Here is a 23166-nt window from a genome sequence, read left to right as displayed (position 1 = left end):
AAATTTATTTTTTTTTCAGATTTTTGAGAATAAATCAAGGTTAACCCCTTGTCAAAAAAAAATTCCATTTGTAAAAATTTCCTCCAAACAAATCGAGTGAGACATCAAAATAAAGGTCTCTTTAAGATCAATTCATTACTAAAAACCATTAGTTTCTTGGAAGTCTAGTTGCTGAGTTATTTTCATCCAAACATCATTTTTCACTTAGTTTTGGAGGTAGATAACTTTGAATCAAAGTCTTGAAACAAATTTTGATTTCCAGATATTAGTTTACAATACACAGAACTATTCATTTAAGTAAGAAAATTAAAAATTTATTTTTTTTAGATTTTCGAAAAAAAATTGAAGGGGTATCTTACCCTTGAGAAAAAAATTTAATTTTGAAAAATTTCCTCCAAACCCATCATCTGAGACATCAAAAGTAAACCCAAGAGTTTCTTTGTAGTCTTACAAATTACAATTTGCAAGTACTTTCTCACAAGAATTGTAAAACAGTTTATAAAATTCTGTTCCACCAATTTTTAAATACATACATACAAAAAGTTAAAAAGTTGTTAAAAAAACAATTACAACTACATATTTCTGATTGTGAATTGTATTTGGTGAAATAGACCACTGGTTGCTGAGTTTTATTTTATTTATATAAACACGATTCTTCACTATATAATTCCTCTTGGGACCCTGTCATGGGGGTCTCGCTTGCCACAATTCTGTACACCCGTGGCTCAGCCCTTTCGACATCGACATCCTTTCCTTTTTCAAACTTAACATAACATAAGATAACGTACAGTAAACGTCACGTAATGCTTATATCAAATAATACCTACCTGGCAACGCTATGTCCGCAAAAAAAAAACTGCACAAAATCCAAATGTCACTTTTGTCTATCTGTCAAATTTTTTTGCAGAAAGAAAATCGTTTTTTTGTTCGTAATTCGATCAAATTGTTTTAAACATTTTCTTCATTATTTTTAACATAATTAAACTTTGTATGGCTTCTTGACGATTTGTGATAAAGACAAATTTATTTATATAAATTATCACTAAATCGTAGTTTCGATAGTTCCTATATTTGTTTTAATTTTATTTTAAATGTTAATCAAAAATCCAAAAGACATTTCATTTAAATTGGATTAAGTTTCTCATTTTTGGAAAAAAATATCTTCTTTTTGAGTAAATATTTTTGTATTGTAGTGGTAAACTCTTTTTCTAGAAATAAACAGAATTTTCTCTAATGTTCCAGTGTGATCAATTTGTCTGCATAGTTTTGGTGTTTTGTAATAAAAACAAAAAAAATTATTTGAAATGCGAATATTTGGTTGGGGCAATACCATTCATGGCGAATTAGGACTTGGTGGCATTGAAGATGAGTTTGTAAATAATATAAATTTTTTAAATCTTATTGGAATATATTTATTCTGTATTTGAATTGTATTTAACTTAGGTGTTAACTCCAAGACAAATGACATGGAATCCCGAACAAGAAATCGTTCAAGTTTCATGTGGCTCAACGCATACATTGTTTGTGACAGCTAGCGGAAAGGTGTACTCTTGCGGGAACAATGATAATGGTCAACTAGGACATGAGCTGCCGACGAAAAGGCCACGTATGTCCCTGTTTAGTATGTACTCATCACATTTTGCTTCCATTTTACTTCATTGTTGCTTGAAATTCAACTTTTTTTTTTGTTATTTTTTGGTTTTTTTTTAGTCAAAATAATGTTTGTAGTTAGTAAACTGATTCATTTAGATTTTTTTTTATTTTTCCATATTTGGATGTATTTTTTCATATTACTCACTCAGTATCTGAGTTATTTTGTTGTTTTTTGTTTAAAGTTTAATTAAGTTCACGAAACAGTTGCACGTTTGGCTTTTTTTAGGATCATGAATTTACAACAAAAGAAACATTTTTAAAAAACATCACATCACTTATAGTTTTCTAACTTTACAAATTGCATACGGACTAGATGAATCTATCTATCCACTAGAATCCGAGTGTAGGCATTATTTTAGTAAAATACAAAGGTATAATGGAAATTAAATTTAGCAATTACAACCACGTAAGCATATATGTAGATCATCTTTGGATCTGTCCTTGGGCTCTCCACCGATGCACACTAGACCGAACATTATTTGACAAATCTTTAAAAGCAATGCAAAGGTTTTCATCTGTTCTTGTGCATCTCATACACGCACCATGCCTCTGCCTTACTTTGTTCTTTGACAGAGAGCTTAGCTACTTATGTAAATACCTTGTTAGTCCGAGGGAAAATCTAGAATCTCATATCAGACTCAGAGGCATTTTTAAAAAATGTCCCCTGGGCCCTGGCGAGTTCGCAGCAAGCCGATATGAGCCGTTCGAACAATTGAGAATACGATCTACTTAAAAAAAATACACCTTTTAGATGTAAAAGGGAGGCTCACTTTTCGAGTCCTTAGCGGTCTTTTGAGAAGAGGACTACATCAGACTAAAAAAGAAAAGAATTCAAAAGAAACACATAAACACTGATTTAAATGCGTCAACAGAGGTTGGTACATCTTAAAAATGTATTCTTTCTCTTTTTCTGTGACTCCTTGTCATGAACAATAACACTATCCTTGTAAAGCTTGAGAGGTTGTGGCATATGTAAATGATCTATCGGGAAAGTTTTTACCCGTCATCAGCAAAAGCACTGACATTTTTTGAGTAAAAGTTAGCAATTGGGCTATGAGCTGTGGTCTTTGGAGTTAGCCAAAGTCAAACAAAACTGACCTCTAACTCAGTTTAACGGTCAAACTTTAAAACTTTCTTTTTAAGTGCTATCTAAGGATCATTTTGGATACTTAATTGAGATGAAAGCTTAACTTAACGGGGGTTTGGTGGGTGTGTATTTTATGAATCCTTTATTATATGTTTCCACCTACCCTAAATCCGAGATTTAGCTAAGTAGATTTAGAATAAATCTCGAGATTTATTCTAAATCTACTTCGGTAAATCTCGCATTTGGGTTCATTTACCCTAAATCCGAAATTTGCACCTACTTTCAATCCAAGATTTACAATAAATCTCGAGATTTATTCTAAATCTACTTAGCTAAATCTCGGATTTAGGGTTGGTGGAAACGTAGTATTAAACTTCCGTCCTCCAACATATTTCTTCTAACGTACTCCTCTTGCTACCCCAAACAAAACAAAATTGAAAAAACATTTAATTTTTATATAATGTATTTATTATTTTTTTTATTAATTTATATTTTTTAAAAGCAAAACAATTAATAACATAAAAGAAAAAATAGTAGAAATCAAAATAAAAGCGTCCACACTGTTTTAAAATTTGTGTGGGGTCCCTCAGACCCCAATAGACGGTTTCTTTTCAAAATCCTTTCGGCTACCCAATTTTGCTAGTGTGTTTTAACTAAAACTGTTAGCAATTAGAATAACATGCAAAATGAGGAACTCTCAATGTCAATCGGAAGCCTCGCAATCACTCTTACATGGCACACTGAAAGACATCGATCAGCTTCTTCGCACAAGGTGGTTATAACTGAAATAACCTGCAAAGTTGAGAAGACTAGGGTAGAAGGGGGAGGATTTGCCAGGATTTAGGAAAATTGACTTAACGCAAAGTTTTGACGTTTGTTTTAATTTTTTTATATCTGATATTATTATTGACCTTATTATCTTCACTTAAATATTTTTTTCATTCTGATATATTAATTGTTTCTATTTTTAATAATTTATTCAAAAAAACAAAAAGTGATGTGGCAAAGCCTCCCCAGGCGGGAGGCTTTGCCACGGGGGTGGGGAGGGATTGCCAGTTACCTAAATATAAAAGTTAATACAAATAAAACCAATAATCATAAACAAAACTTCTTTTTAGCTGAAAATACGAAGAACTGATTGATTTTGTAGGATCCTGCCATCCTCTTTTGAAAAAGCTCCTTTCTGGCAAATGTACCCCATGGGGTGCATTTGCCAGAGCAAAACCTACCCAAAAACAAATGGCAAATGTACCCCACAAGCTAATCTTTCGAAAATTTACTTATAACTTTTTTATAAGTTAAGCAGTAAAAAAATCACTTCTACACAGCATAGTACACATAATTTTCAAAAGATATTTGTATGACAAAGTAATTTAACAAGACAAATATTAAAAATTTACGACGCTTATGTACCCTCATATTTTGGTTCTCAACATTAAAAAACTAACACAAGCGTCTAATTTATTTCGTGTCCAGCCAATAGCTGTCAAACTTTGTGGAAAGTTTGCAATCATAAATGTGCAACAGAAAATTATTTTTCGGTATTTAATATTCTTTTGGTTTGGAAAAAAACCTGGGCTGGCAAAGGCACCCCATTGGCAAATGCTCCCCCTTCTACCCTACTTCTATAGTTGAGGTGGTTCTGTGAATGGGGCACGCTGTACTGAATTTTATTCATCGAACATACTTTCGCCCGACTTAAATAAAGAAATAAAAAAAAAATATTTTATCATCGTCAATTAGCAGATATATATACCTGTTTTCATCGGTCCAGTATATTATTCTTGGCTGGTAGCAGGGACGTTCTCTCTAAGAAGTCAGTGGTGTAGATTTTTGTAAACTACTCTCACATCAGGGCGTTTTCCAGTTAAATATAAAAGAACCGTACCAGCTTCGAACTAAAATCATGAGATTCGCCAAGAAAGGAGGTAAATCTGCTAACTGTAGTCTCAATGCAAACGCTATCAAGTCGACTGGACTTGTACAAAAATCCAAACCGCACTAAAGTTTTTTGTTCTTCACTTTTTTACCGTTGCTTCTATAGTCATTTTTCTCAAACGAAATAGCCATATTCTTTTCTCTCTAAAACAATTCACCCCTAATATCTTGCGCTTCTAGGAATCCTCATCAGTTAACGTTTGAGTCTGATGTCGAACCTTATTTTTAGTTCACAAAAATATGAGATGGTTTATCTCAGTCATTTTAAAACTCTTAAATTAAAAACTCTTGTGCATCGGTATGGTTTTTTTTTTTTTGCAGCCTCTTCTAGTTTCTTATTAAAGGAAACAAAAAAATTAGATCAATCAAAGCTCATCTATTTAGTATTCAATTCTCATATATTTTAAGCAACTCAATTTTATAAATGTGAAGTACATTAGAACAAAATTATTAAACACATTCCAAATTCTTGACCAACACATTTTTTTTTTATTTTATAGTTCCAGTATCGGTCTTATTTCAATTTCTATTGAATTTTCTAATCATTCTTTCTTTATAGAACCTATAACCGTTCTCGAAAACTATGATGTCAAACAAGTTAGCTGTGGAGCTAATCATTCTTTAGCTCTCGACGAATGGGGTCATATTTATTGCTGGGGACTAGATGATTATGGACAATTAGGATTTGGTGATGGTGAAACAAGACAAACAGTTCCGAAAATTCTCAAGCATTTAGTATCAAAGCATATAGTTCAAATAGCATGTGGACATAATCATTGTTTGGCTCTATCAAATAGTAAGGTTTTTGAACACCCAAAACCTTTTGTTTTTGCTTGAAACCAATGAATTATATTTAATTAAAAGGTGGAGAACTTTATGCCTGGGGTTCTAACATTTATGGTCAATTAGGGTTCGATAATGCTGATTGCAAGCATGCAGCTACCCCAAGACAGATTACTGCATTAAAAGGAATACCTATAAGCTATATTGCGTGCGGTGCTAACCACTCGTTTGCACTTTCCAAATCTGGTGCTGTATTCGGATGGGGACGCAATAATCGTGGTCAACTTGGTTTGAATGATGAGGATACTCGAAAGCTACCAACACAGCTTCGAACACTGCGTAGCCTTAAAGTTCGCTACATTGCATGTGGCGAAGAGTTTTCTGTGTTCTTGACAAAAGACGGTGGAGTGTTTACCTGTGGTGCTGGGACTTATGGTCAACTGGGTCATGGAAACAATTGCAACGAAGCATTGCCACGTAAAGTTATGGAACTGATGGGAAGTACCATAACTCAAATTGCTTGTGGTAATCGACATACCCTAGCGTTGGTGCCATCCAGAGGAAGAGTTTATGGATTCGGATTGGGCTGTTCTGGACAATTGGGAACACGCTCAACTAATAGTTCTTCAGTGCCTCAAGTTGTGCTTGGTCCATGGGTGAGTCATCCGAATTAGAATTTTTAACGACACTATTAGCAATTAATGTTGTTGTTTTGTATGAAAGGTTTCACCCAGTGGCTCAGCGTTACTAGCAAATGAAATATCCGAAATAAATGCCTTGACAATAAAACAAATATTTTCTGGTGGAGATCATGCTCTTGTTACGACCAAATATTTTATGGATAAAATACCAGCAGTCGATTATCGTGTATATAAGTAAGATTTTTCATTTTTTTCATACATTTTTGTTATAATAATGTTTTTGTTGTTAAAGATCTGAAACCCAAATCCTTACGTTTACAAATGATTTGGCTAAAGAGTGTTTAAAAGTTGGAAATGAAGCATCAATTGATATGGATTTATTAAGCTCTATCGAATTGATATTCAAAAGTCTAGAGTGCCTTAATGGATCGTTTCTCTTAGATGACGATCATCATTATTGCTGTACATCGAAACATCATGGCATTGATCTCGCCAAAGCTACCGAAGCCTTTGAAGATATTAGAAAAATTGAAAACGAAAGTTTAAAACAAATTGTAAACAATATTTATTGAAGTTTAAAAGATGATTCTTAATTGATTTGATTTTTTGTAGATACTAAATACAATAGACAGTGATTTAATTAGTTCACTTCTACCATCACCACCTGATGTGGAAACACTGAGAATATATTTAACTTTGCCTTTATATCATGAATTTGACAATTCCAAAAACTATACGATTTTACATACACAATTCAGCAAAGCTGTTATGAAATTAGAGGCGATTCCAAGGAAAATAATCGGTCAATGGTGGGCTGAGGCTCCTATCGACTATTTCGAGCATTTAGTCTCAAATTTTAAAAATGTTGTGAGCTATATCATCAATTTTAAACTCTCTCTTAAAACAGGAACACAAAAAAAGGTAAGAAAGTCCTTGTGTTTTTTTTTCTAACAAAAACAACTCATCAAACTTTGGGTTTTGTAAATTGTTGATCATTTAACGTGCTCGCATTACCATCACCCTTTTCGACTGATTTTAAAAGTTTTGAATTTTTTAGGCAATATCATTTGAACCAAATCTATTTGGTGCATTAAATCTACTTGTGTTTCTGCATAAAATTAATCATTCTCAAAGAACAGAAAAAGCATCTTATGAAATATTTCACCTACCTGATCTAATGGATCATGTTGACATTCAACAGGAGTACATTAATTGGTATATGGATAAAAATGTAAGTTCTTCTTTTTTGTTTTTCTCTTTCAAATCTTGAATTTTTGAAACTTTTGTATAAAAATTTATTAATTAATTTGGCTTTTCTATTTAATATGTAAAATTAGTCACAGTTATTTAATATCTGCAACTATCCATTTTTATTTGATGCAATGATTAAAACGATTCTTTTGCAAACTGATCAAGCACTTCAAATGCATACTGCAATGCAAAATGCTGTTGCCACAGTAAGTTTTCAAATTATTACTTTTTTTTCTTAAAAATAATCAAAATGTTAATAAAATTTGTTTCTCCTTTTTTATATAGGGTATTTTTGCAATGTTTAATATGGCACCACCGACTTCACAATTTATTGTACTAAATGTTACTCGTGAAAATTTAGTTCAAGATACACTGCGAGAAATAATGCAGTATAGTCAAGCAGATTTAAAAAAGCCACTTAAGGTAAGTAAATCTTTTGCATTTGTTTATTTTTTAAATGAAATTATATTGTTCTTTAAATAAATAAATATAAATTAAACTCTATTCATTAAATCAAAGAACTTATTTTTCTTTTACATTCCAGGTTAAATTCAAAGACGAAGAAGCCGAAGATGCAGGTGGCGTTCGCAAAGAATTCTTTATGCTTTTACTAAAAGACATTATCGATCCAAAATATGGAATGTTCAAAGAATTCGAAGACTCTCGTGCAGTCTGGTTTTCAGATGTTTCCTTCGAAACGGATGACATGTATTTCCTCATTGGAATAATATGCGGCTTAGCGATATATAATTTTACAATCATAAACTTGCCATTCCCATTGGCACTTTATAAAAAGCTACTCAATGAACCAGTAGATCTTGGTGATTTGCGTGATCTATCACCAACTTTAGCTAATTCCATGCAAAGCATTTTAGACTATCCGGAAGATGATTTAGAGCAAGTCTTCGATTTGACTTTTGAAATTACAAGAGAAATATTTGGTGAATCAAAAGTTGAACAACTTAAACCGGGTGGTGATAAAATTTTTGTAAATCAACAAAACAAGTAAGTGAGGTGATAGGATTATAAGCTTACTTAATAATAATTTCCTTTTATTTATTTTTTCAGAAAAGAATTTGTCGATCTCTATGTAGATTTCATCTTCAACAAATCGGTTCAAACTAAATTCACGGAATTTCAGAAAGGTTTTATGAAGGTAAGACTGCTTCTTTGGATTTGATATAAGCTTAAAATTTGTTTTTATTCCAAAGGTTTGTTGGGGTAGAGTTTTACAAATTTTCAAACCACACGAACTTATGGCTGTAGTTGTGGGAAATGAAGACTATGATTGGCACGCATTAGAAGCGAATACAGTTTACAAAGGCGACTACACCTCAGGAGATGAAACAGTAAAATTATAAGACATCTTTTTTAAACATTTTTAATTTACTAAATTTATTGTTTCCAATTTAATAGATTCGATGGTTCTGGGAAGTCCTTCATGATCTCCCAATTGAGGAAAAGAAAAAGTTTTTGTTGTTTTTAACAGGAAGTGATCGTATACCTATTGGTGGCATGAGCAAGATACAAGTACTTTTTAATTATCTTGAACTTTAATTGAATAACTATAATTTTTCTTTACATTTTAAGATTATAATTCAACCAACCAACGATGATAAATTCCTGCCAGTGGCTCATACGTGCTTTAATCTATTGGATTTGCCACGCTACAAAACAAAAGAACGTTTAAGATATAAATTGCTACAAGCAATACAACAAACTCAGGGATTTAGTATAGTTTAAAAAGATATTTTGTTATAAATGATCTTGTTGCGGATGTTTCGTTTTTCTTTTTATATAGATATAAATCTGTTAGTATGAACAAATTGGCCTTAGAAGGATTTCTTGATTTTTTGTTTTATTTTATGCTATGAGAGTAAAAAACAAAACTATTTACGATATTTTTTTTTTGTCTTTTTTGATGAACTGAATAAAGCTTAAAACTATTGAATGACTGACTGATTGCAAATTATAAAGAATTTTAAATTGTTAACTAAATGCATGCCAATCGTTTTGACTATTTAACTTTAAAGGAAAATAAGGAAAGGAAATGCTGCTGCATATCTATCGGTGATAAAAATTCATCGAGTGAGAAATACAAAGAAAGGTCTCTTTTAGCTCTATTCATAACTGAAAACTAAAAGTTCCTTGGTGGTCTGGTTCCTAAGACATTTCAACCAAATCGCGTCCAAAACGCAATTAAAACGCGTCCTAAACGGGTGTAAAACGCGTCTCAAACGTGTCAAAATCGAGTCCTAAACGCGTCCAAAACGTCCAGACAAAACCCCTAAAATTCTATTTGTAAACATTTCCTCCAAAACCATCGAAGCGTCCTAAACGCGTCCAAAACGCGGCCTAAACGCGCCCAAAACGAGTCCTAAACGCGTCCAAAACGCTTCCTAAATGCGTCCAAAACGTCCAGATTGGCAATAACACCATTTGATGTCTTGCTCTGGATGGAGGCAAATAATATATCCGATAGTTTTGAACAGGTGTACAAACTTTCAAAACTTATATGTACAGTTCCAGCTTCAGCGGAGTCTGGTAGAAGGCTCCTTTTCGGTATTGAAGAGGATTAAGACGTGCCTTAAAAGTACTCAAAGTCAGGAGAAATTGAGTGATTTGGCTGTCATTTCAATCGAAAAAGAATTTTTGAAAGAGCTACAAGAAAGTGAGGACTTTTATAATCGAGTCACCGAAAATTTGTCACAGTAAACCAAAAAAGCGAATTTTTATATCGATAAATGCTATATTTTTAAACGTATCATTTTATATTATTTATTTATACTTATAATGTATTCTATATAATATTAATTTTTGCCTTTGTTGTCATTATTATTATTATTATTTTAAAATTAAGAGTTGTTTTTTGTTTATATTATATATAATTATATTATAAAACTAGCTGACCCGGCGAACGTTTTTCTCGCTTAAGAGGAAAAAAAAATCAAGTATTTTAAGAATTCTTTGTTGGACATGTATTTTGGTGCATGGGTTGCACCTTGTGCTAGACGACATTTTTAGTTTTATTATCAGGCGCAAAAACAAATAAAGCAGATTATCTTCCGACCCTTGAACACTGATCATGCCACATATGTATATGTATATGTAACTGACCCCATGCAGGGGCGTCAACCATTGGGGCAAGCGGGGCTATGCCCGGGGCCCCCTACACACCAGGGCGTCGTCTAGAGACAATGCAGAGAAGGCAACATATTAAAGAAGTAACAAGCAAAAAGATAAGATAGGTATTTGACATGAATCAGTTCGGACACAAGAGAGACAAATTATATTTTTCAGTGTAATGCATAATGAATTGGTAGCTAGCCACATACTATTTCATCTAAAAACAAAATAGCACCTACATCAGGGGCCCCAAAAAAATAAGTCGATTTTTTGAAAGAAAAATTATATGTATGTATATTATTTTACGGCCCCAAAAATTGATACTTGAAAAATCTTAGCGACCAATAAATGGTACATCAGGTTCCCCAAAAACGAAGTAGGTCGTATACGTCCTTTTTTATTTGTTCTTATTTTCTATATTAAAGGGGCCCCAAGTATCAAAGAATCCAGAAAATTTAGTCTTGCCCCGGTACCCCGGCAACTCAACGTACGCCTCTGACCCCATGGTCAGATTCAGGCCACAAACTTCCAACGATTGGCCTTGTGACTTATTTATGGTAATGGCGAATGCAAAACGGATCGGAAATTGAAGTCGTTTAAACACAAACGACCGGCATATCAGTTCATCAATTTACTTACCATATCACCAAACGGTTTTGTTTGGTTTTTTGTCCCGAAAAATTATTATTACGGAGCCAACCTTTAGTAGTAAAGTCGGTGGTAAGCAGGCACATCCAGGCTTAAAAATTCAATTCGATGATGATGAATTATGTAGCTTAAGTCATCTAAATATTTATTATAAACCACCAAAATTTCTCGTTCACTGAAGCATTCATTATTTTTGATAAGTTCGTGTTTCGATAAGACAAAGTATTCGGTCGATTAGACTTAAGAACAGCTCGTTTGCAAAATTCATAGATTCGTTGCTATTTTATTTTACTTTTTCTGTATGAGTCATAGCACAACCATGAACTTTACCGTCAAATTTATCTGTAATATCTGTTGATAATAAAAAATATAAGTGCATTTATAAATTTAGAATACCTAATCGATAAATCAAAGTCTAAGGCCCAATTTATTCACTCTCCATTATTTTTAAAGGCTCCATTAAAAATTATAAAACTGTCAAATCGCATACAAATTTTAAAATTTCCCTTTTTTAATGGCGACTTTAAATTTAATGGAGTGTGAATAAATTGGACCTAATAGTTTTAAATTCATAACACATTTTTTTATTGACCCAAAATTAAATTAAATAAAATGCATAACATTATTAATAAAATATTTACTTAATCTTAAAATAGGAATGATGTAATTTGTTCTATCATTTGTTCAATTTGTTCTCCATAATCATATTGGCAACAATTGCCCCCATTTGAACTGAGGAACGCAAGACAAAGGCATGTGCAATCTTTTTCGTATCCACTGTGGCATCAACATTCGGTATATCGCGTTTGAGATCTTCATAATATTTAACTGGCACCCATCCATCCGTTGCCCCATAGTAGAATTTCAATAAACCAACATTTTCTTTAATAATCTCCCTGTCCAAACCACGAACTTTTGCCATTTCATCCTTGGCCAGAAATACTACTTTCTCCACCACGCAAGGTTTGGAGTATTTCAATCCAGTTCCGATGAAATGATTTGGAATAGAAAAGAGCCAAAAGTAAATGTGTAGACAGAATATTCGGACAATAACTGGCAGACGTGAAAAGAATGTTATAAAGAAGCCCAGGACTATGTAGGCTGGCAGAGCGATATTGGTAAAGACCCAACCATTACTAGACTCAACCATTCGTTCGACGGTGGGGAATAGCAAGTAACCTTTTTGAATGCGTTTTTTTATGTTTTCATTTTTCAAAAGCTGCAAAACCATCCAAGCCCCAATTGAATGGCCCATTAAATGAATTTTAACATTCTCCGGGACGTATTCCTCGATGAACTTTAATTTGTGTTTGACTTGACCTTCAAGATCAAAGAGGGCATCATTGCCGGCTAGAGGTGGTACCTCACGTATGCTTGTTGACGGTGGATCGTCATGACCAAGATGACCTTTGGATTTCATAACAATTCATACATATTTATAATCAATATAAGTAAAGCCATAAAAATAAAACAAAAGTCGTACATACCTATCACCCAGACAGGCATTTCACAATTTAACTGTCTGTAGACATTTCCTAAGAATTCTGTATAGAATCCTGGCAAGCCAGGATTTCCAGTTATGCATATTGCAATTTCTTTGACATCATCTAGAGATTCTTCAATCCATTTGCCCCAAGTCATGATGTGGGTGGGAACACCACAAATATTAACATAAGCTTCCTGCATTATTTTTTAGTTTATAATAATGGACGTTTTGCTGTGATAAATTATTTAGTTTTCCGCTTTTTTTTAAATTTAATTTGGAATAAGTTTTTGTATAATTTTTATCCACATCAACACTTGAGATTTTTGTTTGGATCTGGCAGCCGGCAAAATGTTGATTTGACACTTTTTTACAAATAGGTGTGTTCAATGAAAAAACACCTCTTTAAAACAGAACTGTTTTGTGAGAAACTTCAATAATAAGTTTAGTACAGGGTGATGCAAGAGTTATTGAAGATATACTTTTTTTGAAGTTTTTATTCGAGTAAAATTTATTTGAGCTTTTTACATTTTTTATATACCTAGGGATTTTTTTTGACATCCAAGGATATTTATTTATAGGTTTTTGAATGAAAACCATATTGCAATGTATTGCACAAGTCGTCGAGGTTAGAATTAATGGCTCCCTCAAACGAACAACAACAGCGTTTTATTTTGGTGTGGAGAGTCCTAAAGACGCACAACAACTGTACATCAAAAATAAAACGCTATGGGCAGTTTTTGAAGTTATACATACTTCTATTGAGGCATTGGGGTATGAAAATTTATTTTTTGAAAAGAAATGCCAAAGAGATTTAGCAAGTAGCACCATCATAATAATTGTAAAACAGGGGTCGAATCACGGCATACGATTACGATCATACTTTAACGTTTTGACTATTTCTGTCTCTATTTAATTAGTAGAAAAAAAAATAGGGACACATAGCGACCATACTTTATCGAACGTATGCCGTAATTGAATCATTTATTTTCAAAAAAATTCGTTTTTTTGACTAAATTGTTACTCTGGGGATAACCACGTCTATCTTCAAAATAATGAAGTATCTACTCCATCTATGTATATCCGATTTTACAGCTAAGCGAAATATTTTTTTAATATCAAAAACAGGGGTCGAACTACGGCATACGTTCGTTAACGTTTTGACTATTTCTTTCTCTATTTAATTAGAAGAAAATGATAGAGACATAAAGCGTCAATACGTTAACGTACGTATAGCGTAGTTCGACCTCAGGATAAGCCCCGGACTTATCATGTTTTGAAAATAAACAACAGCTTTTCTATGTGTAAATGCTATATTAAGCTACTGGCTGAAAATCTTAAGTTTAAAGCTTCTTTAAAGTTAAGGAAGCATCCGGACATTTTATTTTAATCTCAAATACAATTTTGTGATAGACTGGAGATGAAAGCAAAATTGTGTACCCATTTTAAAAGTAATTTCACATCCGTTTATTTTCAAAGTATGATAAGTCCAAAAGCGTTTTTATTTTTTATCTTTTGAACTATCGCTCCAAAAATTAAAAACGAAACGGCATTTTGTACCTAGGCAAAAGTTCTACAGAATACATTTTTTATAAATTTTGCTACACACATCAAAAGAAAATAGAATGTTTTTTTCTTCTCCTGCAAAATTTAAAATCATGGACTTATCATGTTTTGAAAATAAATGATTCAATTCGAGCACAGTTTTTTTATGGTACAAACCTATTTCAGCCCTATCGTGAGTTTCACGTGGAAATTTTTCCACCCGAAATATTTTTGTTCGCCCGGAATTTTGAAAGCTATCATGAGTTTCACGGTTTCATCAGATGGGAATTTAAATTTTCTGCCAAAATAGCATCTTTTTCGCCACCACAAATTAAGTGACAACAGAGCTGTCGAATACCTATTATGTTACCTGAAAAAATGTTCAAAATAGGGTGAATTTTCGTGAACAACTTTTCGCCCGGAGCTAAAAATAGGGAAAAAGTGAAATTCAAATTTTCCGGGTGGAAACTCAGGATAGGGCTGATTAAGTGGATTTCTATGAGTTGAGCCCTGAATACATTGACCTAAAAATTAAAAAAGTACAAAAGTGAAAATTTTCAAACGTATTTTTTATAGTTTTTTCCGGTGGATGCAGAAAACTTACTTTTTGGTCTAAAAAAACTATTTGCATGCTCTTTTACAAAAAAAATTGCGCTGGCGAGAAAAAAATTCACTTTTTTACTTTTGCAAAGTCAATGTAGTTTAAGGCTGGTACGCAGCCTTAAAGCTAAATTTTAGCTCCCGTACAAATTATCCATAAGATGCTCAGATAAATTTTAGATCGGCTAAATTTTTTGGATAATTTTTATGGGAACTAAAATTTATCTCGATCTGCGTACCAGACTTCAGGAAAAATTTATATTCAAATTAAAATTTTGAAAAAAAAAATTTTTTTAATCGACGATTAAAACGTTTTAATTTTTTTAAACTTTTTTAGCAAAGTTGAGTTTTATATAAAACCAAAAAGGAAAAGGAATTTTTCATTCATACAAAAATGTTTTTTGAGGACCACATTTTAGATAGGAAAATTCTTACTTTATGCAGAAAAAAAACTAAGTGTGTTATGTTAAAACCCTAAATAAGGTTCCAAACATTTTGTTTTAATTATGTATTTGTTTTTTTTTTTTTTTTTTTTTGTTCAGAAAAGTAGAATTTCACTAACGAATAAATGAAGCAAGTGTCTATCCATATTGATTCCTTTTTTAATTACTTGACTTTGACCCAGATCTGCTGCGAGATCGTGATTTAGACTTCGAATTCGATCTTGACCTTGATTTTGAGGATCGAGATCCCGATCCAGACCGTGACCCAGATCTTGATCGAGATCGTGAGCCACTTTTTGAACGAGAACGACTTCGACTGCCACTAACTGATCTTGATTTACTTCGACCTGATCTCGAACCAGAACGAGATCGTGATCTCGATTTTGATTTGGAAACAGATCGGCTATTACTGCGTGATCGGCTGCCACTTCTCGATCTCGAACCTGACTTCTCGTCATCGGAGACAATGCGTTTGCGTCCACGTCTTTCAGTATTGCTGTCACTGTCGCTATCACTTCCGCCCTTCTTTTTCTTGTCGCGATCGCTTTCCGATTCGCTGGTTGAAATTGTTGCTTTCGAAACGATCTTAAGACGTTGTTTCGAACTAAGTTTCTCCTGTTTTGATGCTTTTTCTTTTTTCTCTTTTGGCTTGCCAGCCTTACGTTTGCGTTTTTCTTTCGGTGCATCACTGTCACTATCGTTATTGTCAGCAGCTGATTTTTTGCTGCGTTTTTTCCCACCAGCAGCTTTCTTGCTGGGTTTCTTTTTGGGTCTTTCAGAGTTTTCATTTTGCATATCGCTGCCAGAATCGGAAACATAATCGTCTTTGCGCGGTCGGCCACCACCTAAAATAATAAAAAAACACATGCAAATTAATTAGTAAATACAAAATAAAAATTAAAATTATTACTTTTCTTTCGATCTGGTGCTGGTTCGCTGAACAGAAGAGCATTCTTTGTTTTTTCCACATATTCTTGACGTTTTTGCAACATGACTTCTTTAGACTTATGTTTTTCTTCTTCCCTGAGACGACGATCTTCTTCTTGTTTGCGTTTGAATGCAAGACGTTCCTCTTCTTGCTTGCGTCTGAGGGACTTTTCTTCGTCATCGATACGACGGGCACGTGTTACATGGTATTGCGCTTGGGACAACAGATCTTGGCATTGATTTGCTTCTATGCCAGCCAATTCTATATTGTAACGCGTCTTATCTCCGTTAACGGACAAATACTGGAAATACCTAAAAAGAGTACAGAAATGTTCGTGTAAAAGATTATTACATTTTTTGTCACAAATGTGTACTTACTTATGAGCTAATCCTAGCTCATGTACAGCTTGTAAAACAACTTGCAGAGTAGATTTTTCATCTTTTAAAATGGCCATTGCCAGTCTTTGTAGAACAATGGCAATATTAAAAAGAAGGACCTATGGAGATTTATTTTATAGAAAATCGAAAGCAGACAAAAAAATTATCACAACAAACCGTATCTTGTGGAGCAACACGTCTCGCTTTGAGAAGAACCATTTTCGCTTCTTTTAGTTTATTTGCTCGTACATGAGCTCTTGCTAGATATTGCATGACTTCAACATTATGATGCTTGAAGAATTTTTTCATACAATTTTCGTACATCTGGATGGCACTGATGTACTGCTTTTGCTCCACATACACATGTGCAATATTCAACCAAACGTCACAGAAATCCGCGGTTGCTTCACGTACTTGAGCAAAAATATCTCTGGCTTCAATAACACAGCCCTTATGAGCAAGTACTGATCCAATGCCATTTGTAGCCCAGATATTACGTGGATCGTTTCGCAAGACCTGTAAAAAGACAATTATTTGTAATAAAAAGTTTTAACTTGCGAATAATTAAATAAGTTAATTTGTGAAGTGTGGAGTTCATTGAGCCAAGTGTCTTACAACTCTCAACCATCTTCATCAAATAAAGTCGGGTTTAATAAGAACAACTCCAATAAGCAAAAGGAGAGGGGGTTGGAATGAGGAAGCTTAAAAAGTCAAATTTGGGGTCAAAGTGCCCCTGAAAAAAAAAACACAGAAGAAGATTCACATTTATAATTTTACCTGTTTATAAATTGCCAATGCCTTTTCTTGATGCCTCTTCTCTTTCTCCTTATCTTTTGATGGTTGATGTAATGATTGTAGTGAGAAATTTCCCAATGCAATTAATGAGTAGGCATCACTAGATGTAGCTGGATTCTTTAGGATTGTTTCAAAATTCTTTTGTCCCAAAGTAAATTGCATTTTTGCCAAATGAAGGTTACCAAGAAGTGAACTGAAATAAATCATTTAAAAAAAAAATAAATTTATTTTAAATAGTTAATAAAAACCAAAAACAATTATTACCGTGCATCTGGATTATCATTATTTATATTGAGCGCGTCCTTAAAGAAATCCGAAGCTACAAAAATCAAACCTTTATCTCGTGCCATACATCCCAAACGCAAATAACAATCAATATAATTTGGATGCTCTTTCAAAATGTCTTTGTACAATTTATCGGCAACATCAAAACTGCATCGGGCTTCATTTAAACGTGCTAAATTGTACTTCATTGTTACAGATATGGAGTCATAGTATTGTGGGTCATTGGTTCTTTGTGTGTTCGCCCTCTCCAATGCCTCGAGAAGTTTTTCATTAGCTAAAATCAAATTTCCCAAACGATAGTGTAATGCAGCCACATTATTTAATATCTCCGCAGGAATATACTCTTTGACTTTGTCACTTAAAATACTTGTTGCTGTACCATAGGCATTCAGAGATGCCTGCAAGTCGTGTTGTTCTAGAATTTGAGCCAGCTCTATCCATGCCTCCACATCGTCCGGAAATTGTTCGGTAACTTTTTTTAAATGAGTTTTTGCCATGTCTCGTTTAGTTTGAGAATTCGAACTAGCATAAAGAGAACCCAGGATCTTCATTGTTTCATAGTTGCCCGGTTGAACTTTGAGAACTTTTTCAAAGCATTGTGCAGCCTAAAAACATAATTAGTTATAATATAATATTTTAATTGATAGCAAATACAAGTTAACTTACATTTTCTGTATCACCACGATAAATGTACATCTGCCCTAAACCATAATGTGGGAGTACAAAATTAGATGGTGCAATTTGTGTCGATTGATAATAGTACTGAAATGCTTGATCATAATCACGTTGAGCATGAAATGACCTTGCCAATTGGTAACAACTTTCGGCACGCATCGCCTCGTTTTCTGTATTGTGAAATGCATGTAACGCTAAATGCTGCACTTTTTGGTAATCTTTTTTAAAGAAAAAATGATTAGCCAAATGATTGAGAACCATCGGACTTGTCGAATCAATTGTATAAGCTTTTGAGAGCATCTGCACACCAAGTTTATTCGAGTCTGGCTCGTGTAGATTTAGTTTCAATATAGCTAGGCCAATAAGTGCACCAACACAATTTGGGTCTAGTTCAAGAGCTCGTTGAAAAGCCAATCTATAAAAAACAAAACAAAAATTAATTAGTAATTCTTTATCTCAACTCTTGAGTTAGTTTTCTTTTCTATTTAAAAATAGCATGTGAGTTGTCGTACCCACATAATTAATGGGATAGCCATAATGCGCATATCCGCGATTCGTTAACTTTCGTTAAGAATATGCCGTTCGCTCTGAACAGCACAACATGAGTAAATTGCTCAGAATAGAATGAAAAAAAAACATGAATGCAATGGGGATGGAATAATTAAATTTATTTTCACTTAATAAAAATGTGATAAACGAAGATGGGATTAAAGAAATTCTATTTGAAAAATATTTTTGTGTAATTCAACGTGTTTTTTTTACACAAATATTGGAAAACAAAAATGTAAATTGTTACAGAAATCTATGCGCGCATGTGTTAATTATGGTTACTCCTCATGTTTTCAGAAGCAGGACGAAACAGTTCGTTCGATTTTGACATAAGCCCATGCAAGTCAATTATAGTTAGGCATTAAGTGTACAAGACCAAAAAAGCCCTGTCTTAATCCCAAAACAACGCTTCGCTGGCTCTTAATTTCAATACTTTTGTGTAGGTACAAAAGTTCTATCAGGTTTTCAATTGGGAGCCTACAGCCTACCTTCCGAAAACATTCGCCTGAGAGTTTTTATTCAGAATAGAGCAAACTAACAAATTCAAAAGCCGTGTTTTATTGGTACTCAGTATTTTACTGATTAAATATTTTGTGCTGTAAACAACAACAAACGAATAATTTTATTTATTAATAATAATCCTTTATTGTTGAAGGGTCAAAATGTATAAGTTTAGAAAAAAAATTTATCTGTAAACCAACAAATAAAAAACCTTTTTTATACATAGCTTTCATTTGTTTTTGTTTCCCGTTCCAAATTTTACTGAGCTAAGTACTGAGTTACCAAAAAAACACAGCCAAAGGCAATACTGAGGATCTGAAGAGAACGACAGGAAAAAAAGCTATAATATGTACGTGCATAAATTTATTCTGGACGATGATGGCCAGAATTTTCGTACACATACCTGTAGTAATCAAGAACAACTATAAACTTAAGTAACATGGACTTCAAGTGCGAATGGGCGATCCTTCAATTTGTTTAAAGAGGTAAAGGTCATTTAGGGTATAAACAAATGTATTACTAATTTTTTTTTTTTTTTTTTTTCCTTAAGACAATGGTTGAACGTGAACGTGCTGAGCTCTAAATTTTGCAAATAAATTGTCTCAACCTGCCGTTATTAATGCTTGTCATTGATTTTGTGTGCCGATTGTGGCATTTAAGAAGAGAAAAAAAAAATCAACCATCGATAAAATTTTTAAACTACAAAACTTGAACAACAAAGCTCAGAATATTTTCGGCTGCAGCTTAGTGAAGACGAAAAATTATTGGCTTGGTTGATTGACAAAACTGAGGAACAAAGTAAACTCATTTTATAAACAGTAAAAGAGGACATCATTTTACATTTGTAAACATATCCTAGGTCCATTCAGAGAGACTGTGGTTAGCCAATTCCCTTAGGGGAAATTCTCACCGAAAACATCTAAAGTCCTCATTGATGGACTACTGAGCTCTGAAGCAATTCAGAATCATCGCTGATAGATTAAAATCGACTTTCTCGAGAACTTAAACCATTCCAAAAGCAATTTGGTACGATCATCATGAACAATTGCATCAACAATCAACAAACTAAATGCTTGATTTCTAACTAAAGGCAAGCAAAATTGTGAAACAAAAATTTACTTAAAAAGGACACTCGGTACTGTATCTAGTTTTTTTAATTTCGCTCTGAGGTTGCCTAACAGATGTATCCTTATTTGGAATTCGAGAAAGAATTCAATTGTGTATTGATAGAAGACCTAATCCAAAAATTCCAAATACATAAATGGACTACCTTTTCCATTTACTAAAAATATTATTGTATTTTTCTCATTCTTTCTTCCAGAAAATGTTTTCATTAACTTGAAAACAAGTTAACATTGGGGTCACCTACAATGATTTGATCAACCTACAATGAGTTGTTAACCTACACTCAAAGATTGAGCCAAAGTGCTAAAACTAGTCATTGACTATATTTTTTCTGTTTTCCTGTGTTGTACCCAACAACAAAAACAGCCTTGCAGATCTACGGAACATTTTGATAAAATACAAGGAAGAAAAATTAAGAAATCAAACTTATTAAAAACACTACCAATCAACTTAATTATCTTATAAGAATCATCTCCATCCATGAACAAATTCTTGAACTAGGTTATGGAAATCATAGATAACACCGGCACACAAAATAGAAAAAGTGTCATGTACCAGGAACCAGACCTATCTTTCTATATGTTTTTGGGAGGGTGACCGGGCCAAACGGAGTTGAAATTTGGATTCAGCGGGTCCAAAAACATATAGAAAAATAGGTCTGGTTCCTTGTACATGACACTTTTTTTTTGTGTGCCGGTATTATCAACGGAAAACCGAGGTATAGTTTCTTTGTACAATGATGCGGAGTCAACTTTTCAATATGGCTATTCGCCAACCTAACCTCAACCTAGGCCAACCTCTAAACTAAACGACCCAGACAGAACAATCCAAGCTAATAGCAAGCCGATTTGTTAGTTCTTCTGAAATATCTAGAACCCTAGCCGTTAAACCTTGGTGTTAACAAACAAAACGTTTCTGAGAAAAGATACTCAAAACATTTTCAATTTAAACTTAAACAAATAAAAAAAATAAATAACAAAAATCAACATATTTTCTTACTTAGCTTTATCCTGATTGTTCATTTTCAAAAAACAGTGACCCATTCCCATTCTAACATTGGCAGGACAATTCGGATTGGTTCGCAATGCTTTTTTATAGAATGCCAAAGCACCTCGGTAATCTTTCTTATTGAATGCTATACAAGCTTTGCCCAACAATGAGGGAATATTTGATGGCGATTGATTGAGGACGAAATTGAACTGAGCATCAGCTTGTTCCATTTTATCACCTTCCAGCAAACAAAAGTATGCTCTTCCAAGTAAATGGTTCTGTTAAAATTAATTCATGATTAAATAAGTTTGTTGTATTGGAAGAGATAACTTTCTATTTACCTGATCGTACATAATGATCTTATCGGCTGTTGTGTACAAATTAGTTGCCTTCATAAAAAGCTCACGCTTTTTATCTTTCGATTTCTCACGATTTGCTTCCTGCACATAATGAGCAGCAAGCATATCGTAGGCTCGCATTTGATCCTTTTCATAATCGCGATAATCGACATTGGCTTCGATTCTTGCCGTTTCCAAAAGTCGAATGAAATCAGCAGTTTTCTTTTGCTTATAATATGCAAGCTAAGTGAAATTAAATTTATTTTTAATTCTGTAAATTTTTTTGTATATTCTATTTTCACTTACGGCAACATTAACCCAAGTATTGAGTTGAGATCTTTCTTGACGCAAAATACCAAGCACTTCTTGGCATTCTGGCAATTGGTCAGGATGCACTTCGATTACCTTGAAAAAAAAAAAAACACAACATTGAAAATGTTTTCATAGTTTAAAACATTTGCATATACCTCATCGGTATCCCTAAGAGGGATTTCAATTGTTTGGGACATTTTAAAGTCCGATTTATTAATAAAAAACTTGTATTTATAATTAAAATTTTTGTGGGAAGGAAAACAACGCGGCGAACACACTTGTCAAAAAAAATTAGAACTGACGTTAGCAAATCAGTTTTGCCAACGTCTAAAAATAAAATGGTGATTGTTTTTTTTTATAGGGTGGTTTAATGGAAGGAAGCGTTCATAATTGAAGATTGATAAAGGTTGAAATTTGCTACAAATTGCCGAAGACTGAAACAGTGCTTAACCTATGCTTAACCACGATTTTATAAGATAAAATTTACTGAACCACGGATTAAATATTTGTACAATTTGCTCTTTGGTAGCTAAAATTAAACTCGATCTGCGTACTAGGCTTAACTTTACAAGATACAGATCCACAGGAATAAAGGCTTAACTACATACACCACTTTTTGGAAAAGTAAAAAAGTGAAATTATTTTTTTTCTGGCTAGCGCAATTGTTTTGTGAAAAAGAGTATACAAATTGTTTTTTAGACCAAAAAATAAGCTTTCTGCATCATTTGTTTTAATTTTCCAGCCCGAAACACTATACTAAAATGCGTTTGAAAATTGCCACTTTTGTACTTTTTCACTTTTTGAGCCAATGTAGTTAAGGCTTAATAAAACACTTTCTTGCACAAAAAGTGAAAAGTCTGCTTAAAAAACATTTAATCCGTAATTCAGCAAGTTAAAAAGCTGAAACACAATCACGCTTTGCCGTCGATTTTGACAACTGCGAAAAGTTCAACTATAGGAAATCTGTGTATCCTCACACAATGACGCTTTTCTTACTTACGCTTTTTTTGACAAACGTAAGGAAACGTAAGAAAGCGAGCAAAAGTTCAACCAGACTGAACTTTTGCTCGCTTTCTGACATTTAACAGACATA

General features: G+C 33.3%; 3 protein-coding genes across 4 annotated transcripts; 1 reads left to right on the top strand and 2 right to left on the bottom strand.

Annotated features, from left to right (window-relative positions):
* Positions 1–933: 933 nt before the first annotated feature.
* On the top strand, positions 934–9254 carry LOC129910349 (probable E3 ubiquitin-protein ligase HERC4). 2 transcript variants are annotated; one of them, XM_055987692.1, is made up of 16 exons: positions 934–1172; positions 1243–1373; positions 1444–1606; positions 5238–5474; positions 5543–6117; positions 6185–6336; positions 6395–6656; positions 6715–7023; positions 7160–7333; positions 7440–7559; positions 7639–7776; positions 7898–8358; positions 8422–8509; positions 8565–8702; positions 8770–8883; positions 8944–9254. In XM_055987692.1, exons 2-16 carry the CDS (start codon positions 1305–1307, stop codon positions 9094–9096), a joined length of 3153 nt encoding a protein of 1050 aa, XP_055843667.1. In that variant the 5' UTR covers positions 934–1172; positions 1243–1304; the 3' UTR covers positions 9097–9254. The 2 variants fall into 2 exon arrangements, with proteins under 2 accessions (XP_055843667.1, XP_055843666.1); XM_055987691.1 differs by having other exon boundaries at positions 1444–1621.
* A 2434-nt stretch (positions 9255–11688) lies between these two features.
* Positions 11689–12959, bottom strand: LOC129909886 (lipid droplet-associated hydrolase). The gene is made up of 2 exons (XM_055987027.1): positions 12615–12959; positions 11689–12534 (listed from the first exon to the last, which is right to left on the bottom strand). Exons 1-2 carry the CDS (start codon positions 12811–12813, stop codon positions 11804–11806), a joined length of 930 nt encoding a protein of 309 aa, XP_055843002.1. The 5' UTR covers positions 12814–12959; the 3' UTR covers positions 11689–11803.
* A 2307-nt stretch (positions 12960–15266) lies between these two features.
* LOC129910338 (RNA polymerase-associated protein CTR9 homolog) lies at positions 15267–22369 on the bottom strand. Its single transcript, XM_055987677.1, has 11 exons — positions 22229–22369; positions 22068–22166; positions 21765–22004; positions 21433–21701; positions 18250–18673; positions 17563–18188; positions 17281–17491; positions 16681–17019; positions 16504–16622; positions 16109–16437; positions 15267–16043 (listed from the first exon to the last, which is right to left on the bottom strand). The coding sequence occupies exons 1-11, from the start codon at positions 22268–22270 to the stop codon at positions 15358–15360; spliced, it is 3384 nt and encodes a 1127-aa protein (XP_055843652.1). The 5' UTR covers positions 22271–22369; the 3' UTR covers positions 15267–15357.
* Between the last annotated feature and the right edge of the window lie 797 nt (positions 22370–23166).

The sequence above is a fragment of the Episyrphus balteatus genome, chromosome 2 (genome assembly GCF_945859705.1).
Source record: "Episyrphus balteatus chromosome 2, idEpiBalt1.1, whole genome shotgun sequence".
In the NCBI taxonomy this organism is placed as follows: domain Eukaryota; kingdom Metazoa; phylum Arthropoda; class Insecta; order Diptera; family Syrphidae; genus Episyrphus; species Episyrphus balteatus.
The sequence above is the reverse complement of the archived record's forward strand: the minus strand, read 5'-3'. Positions and strand labels throughout refer to the sequence as shown.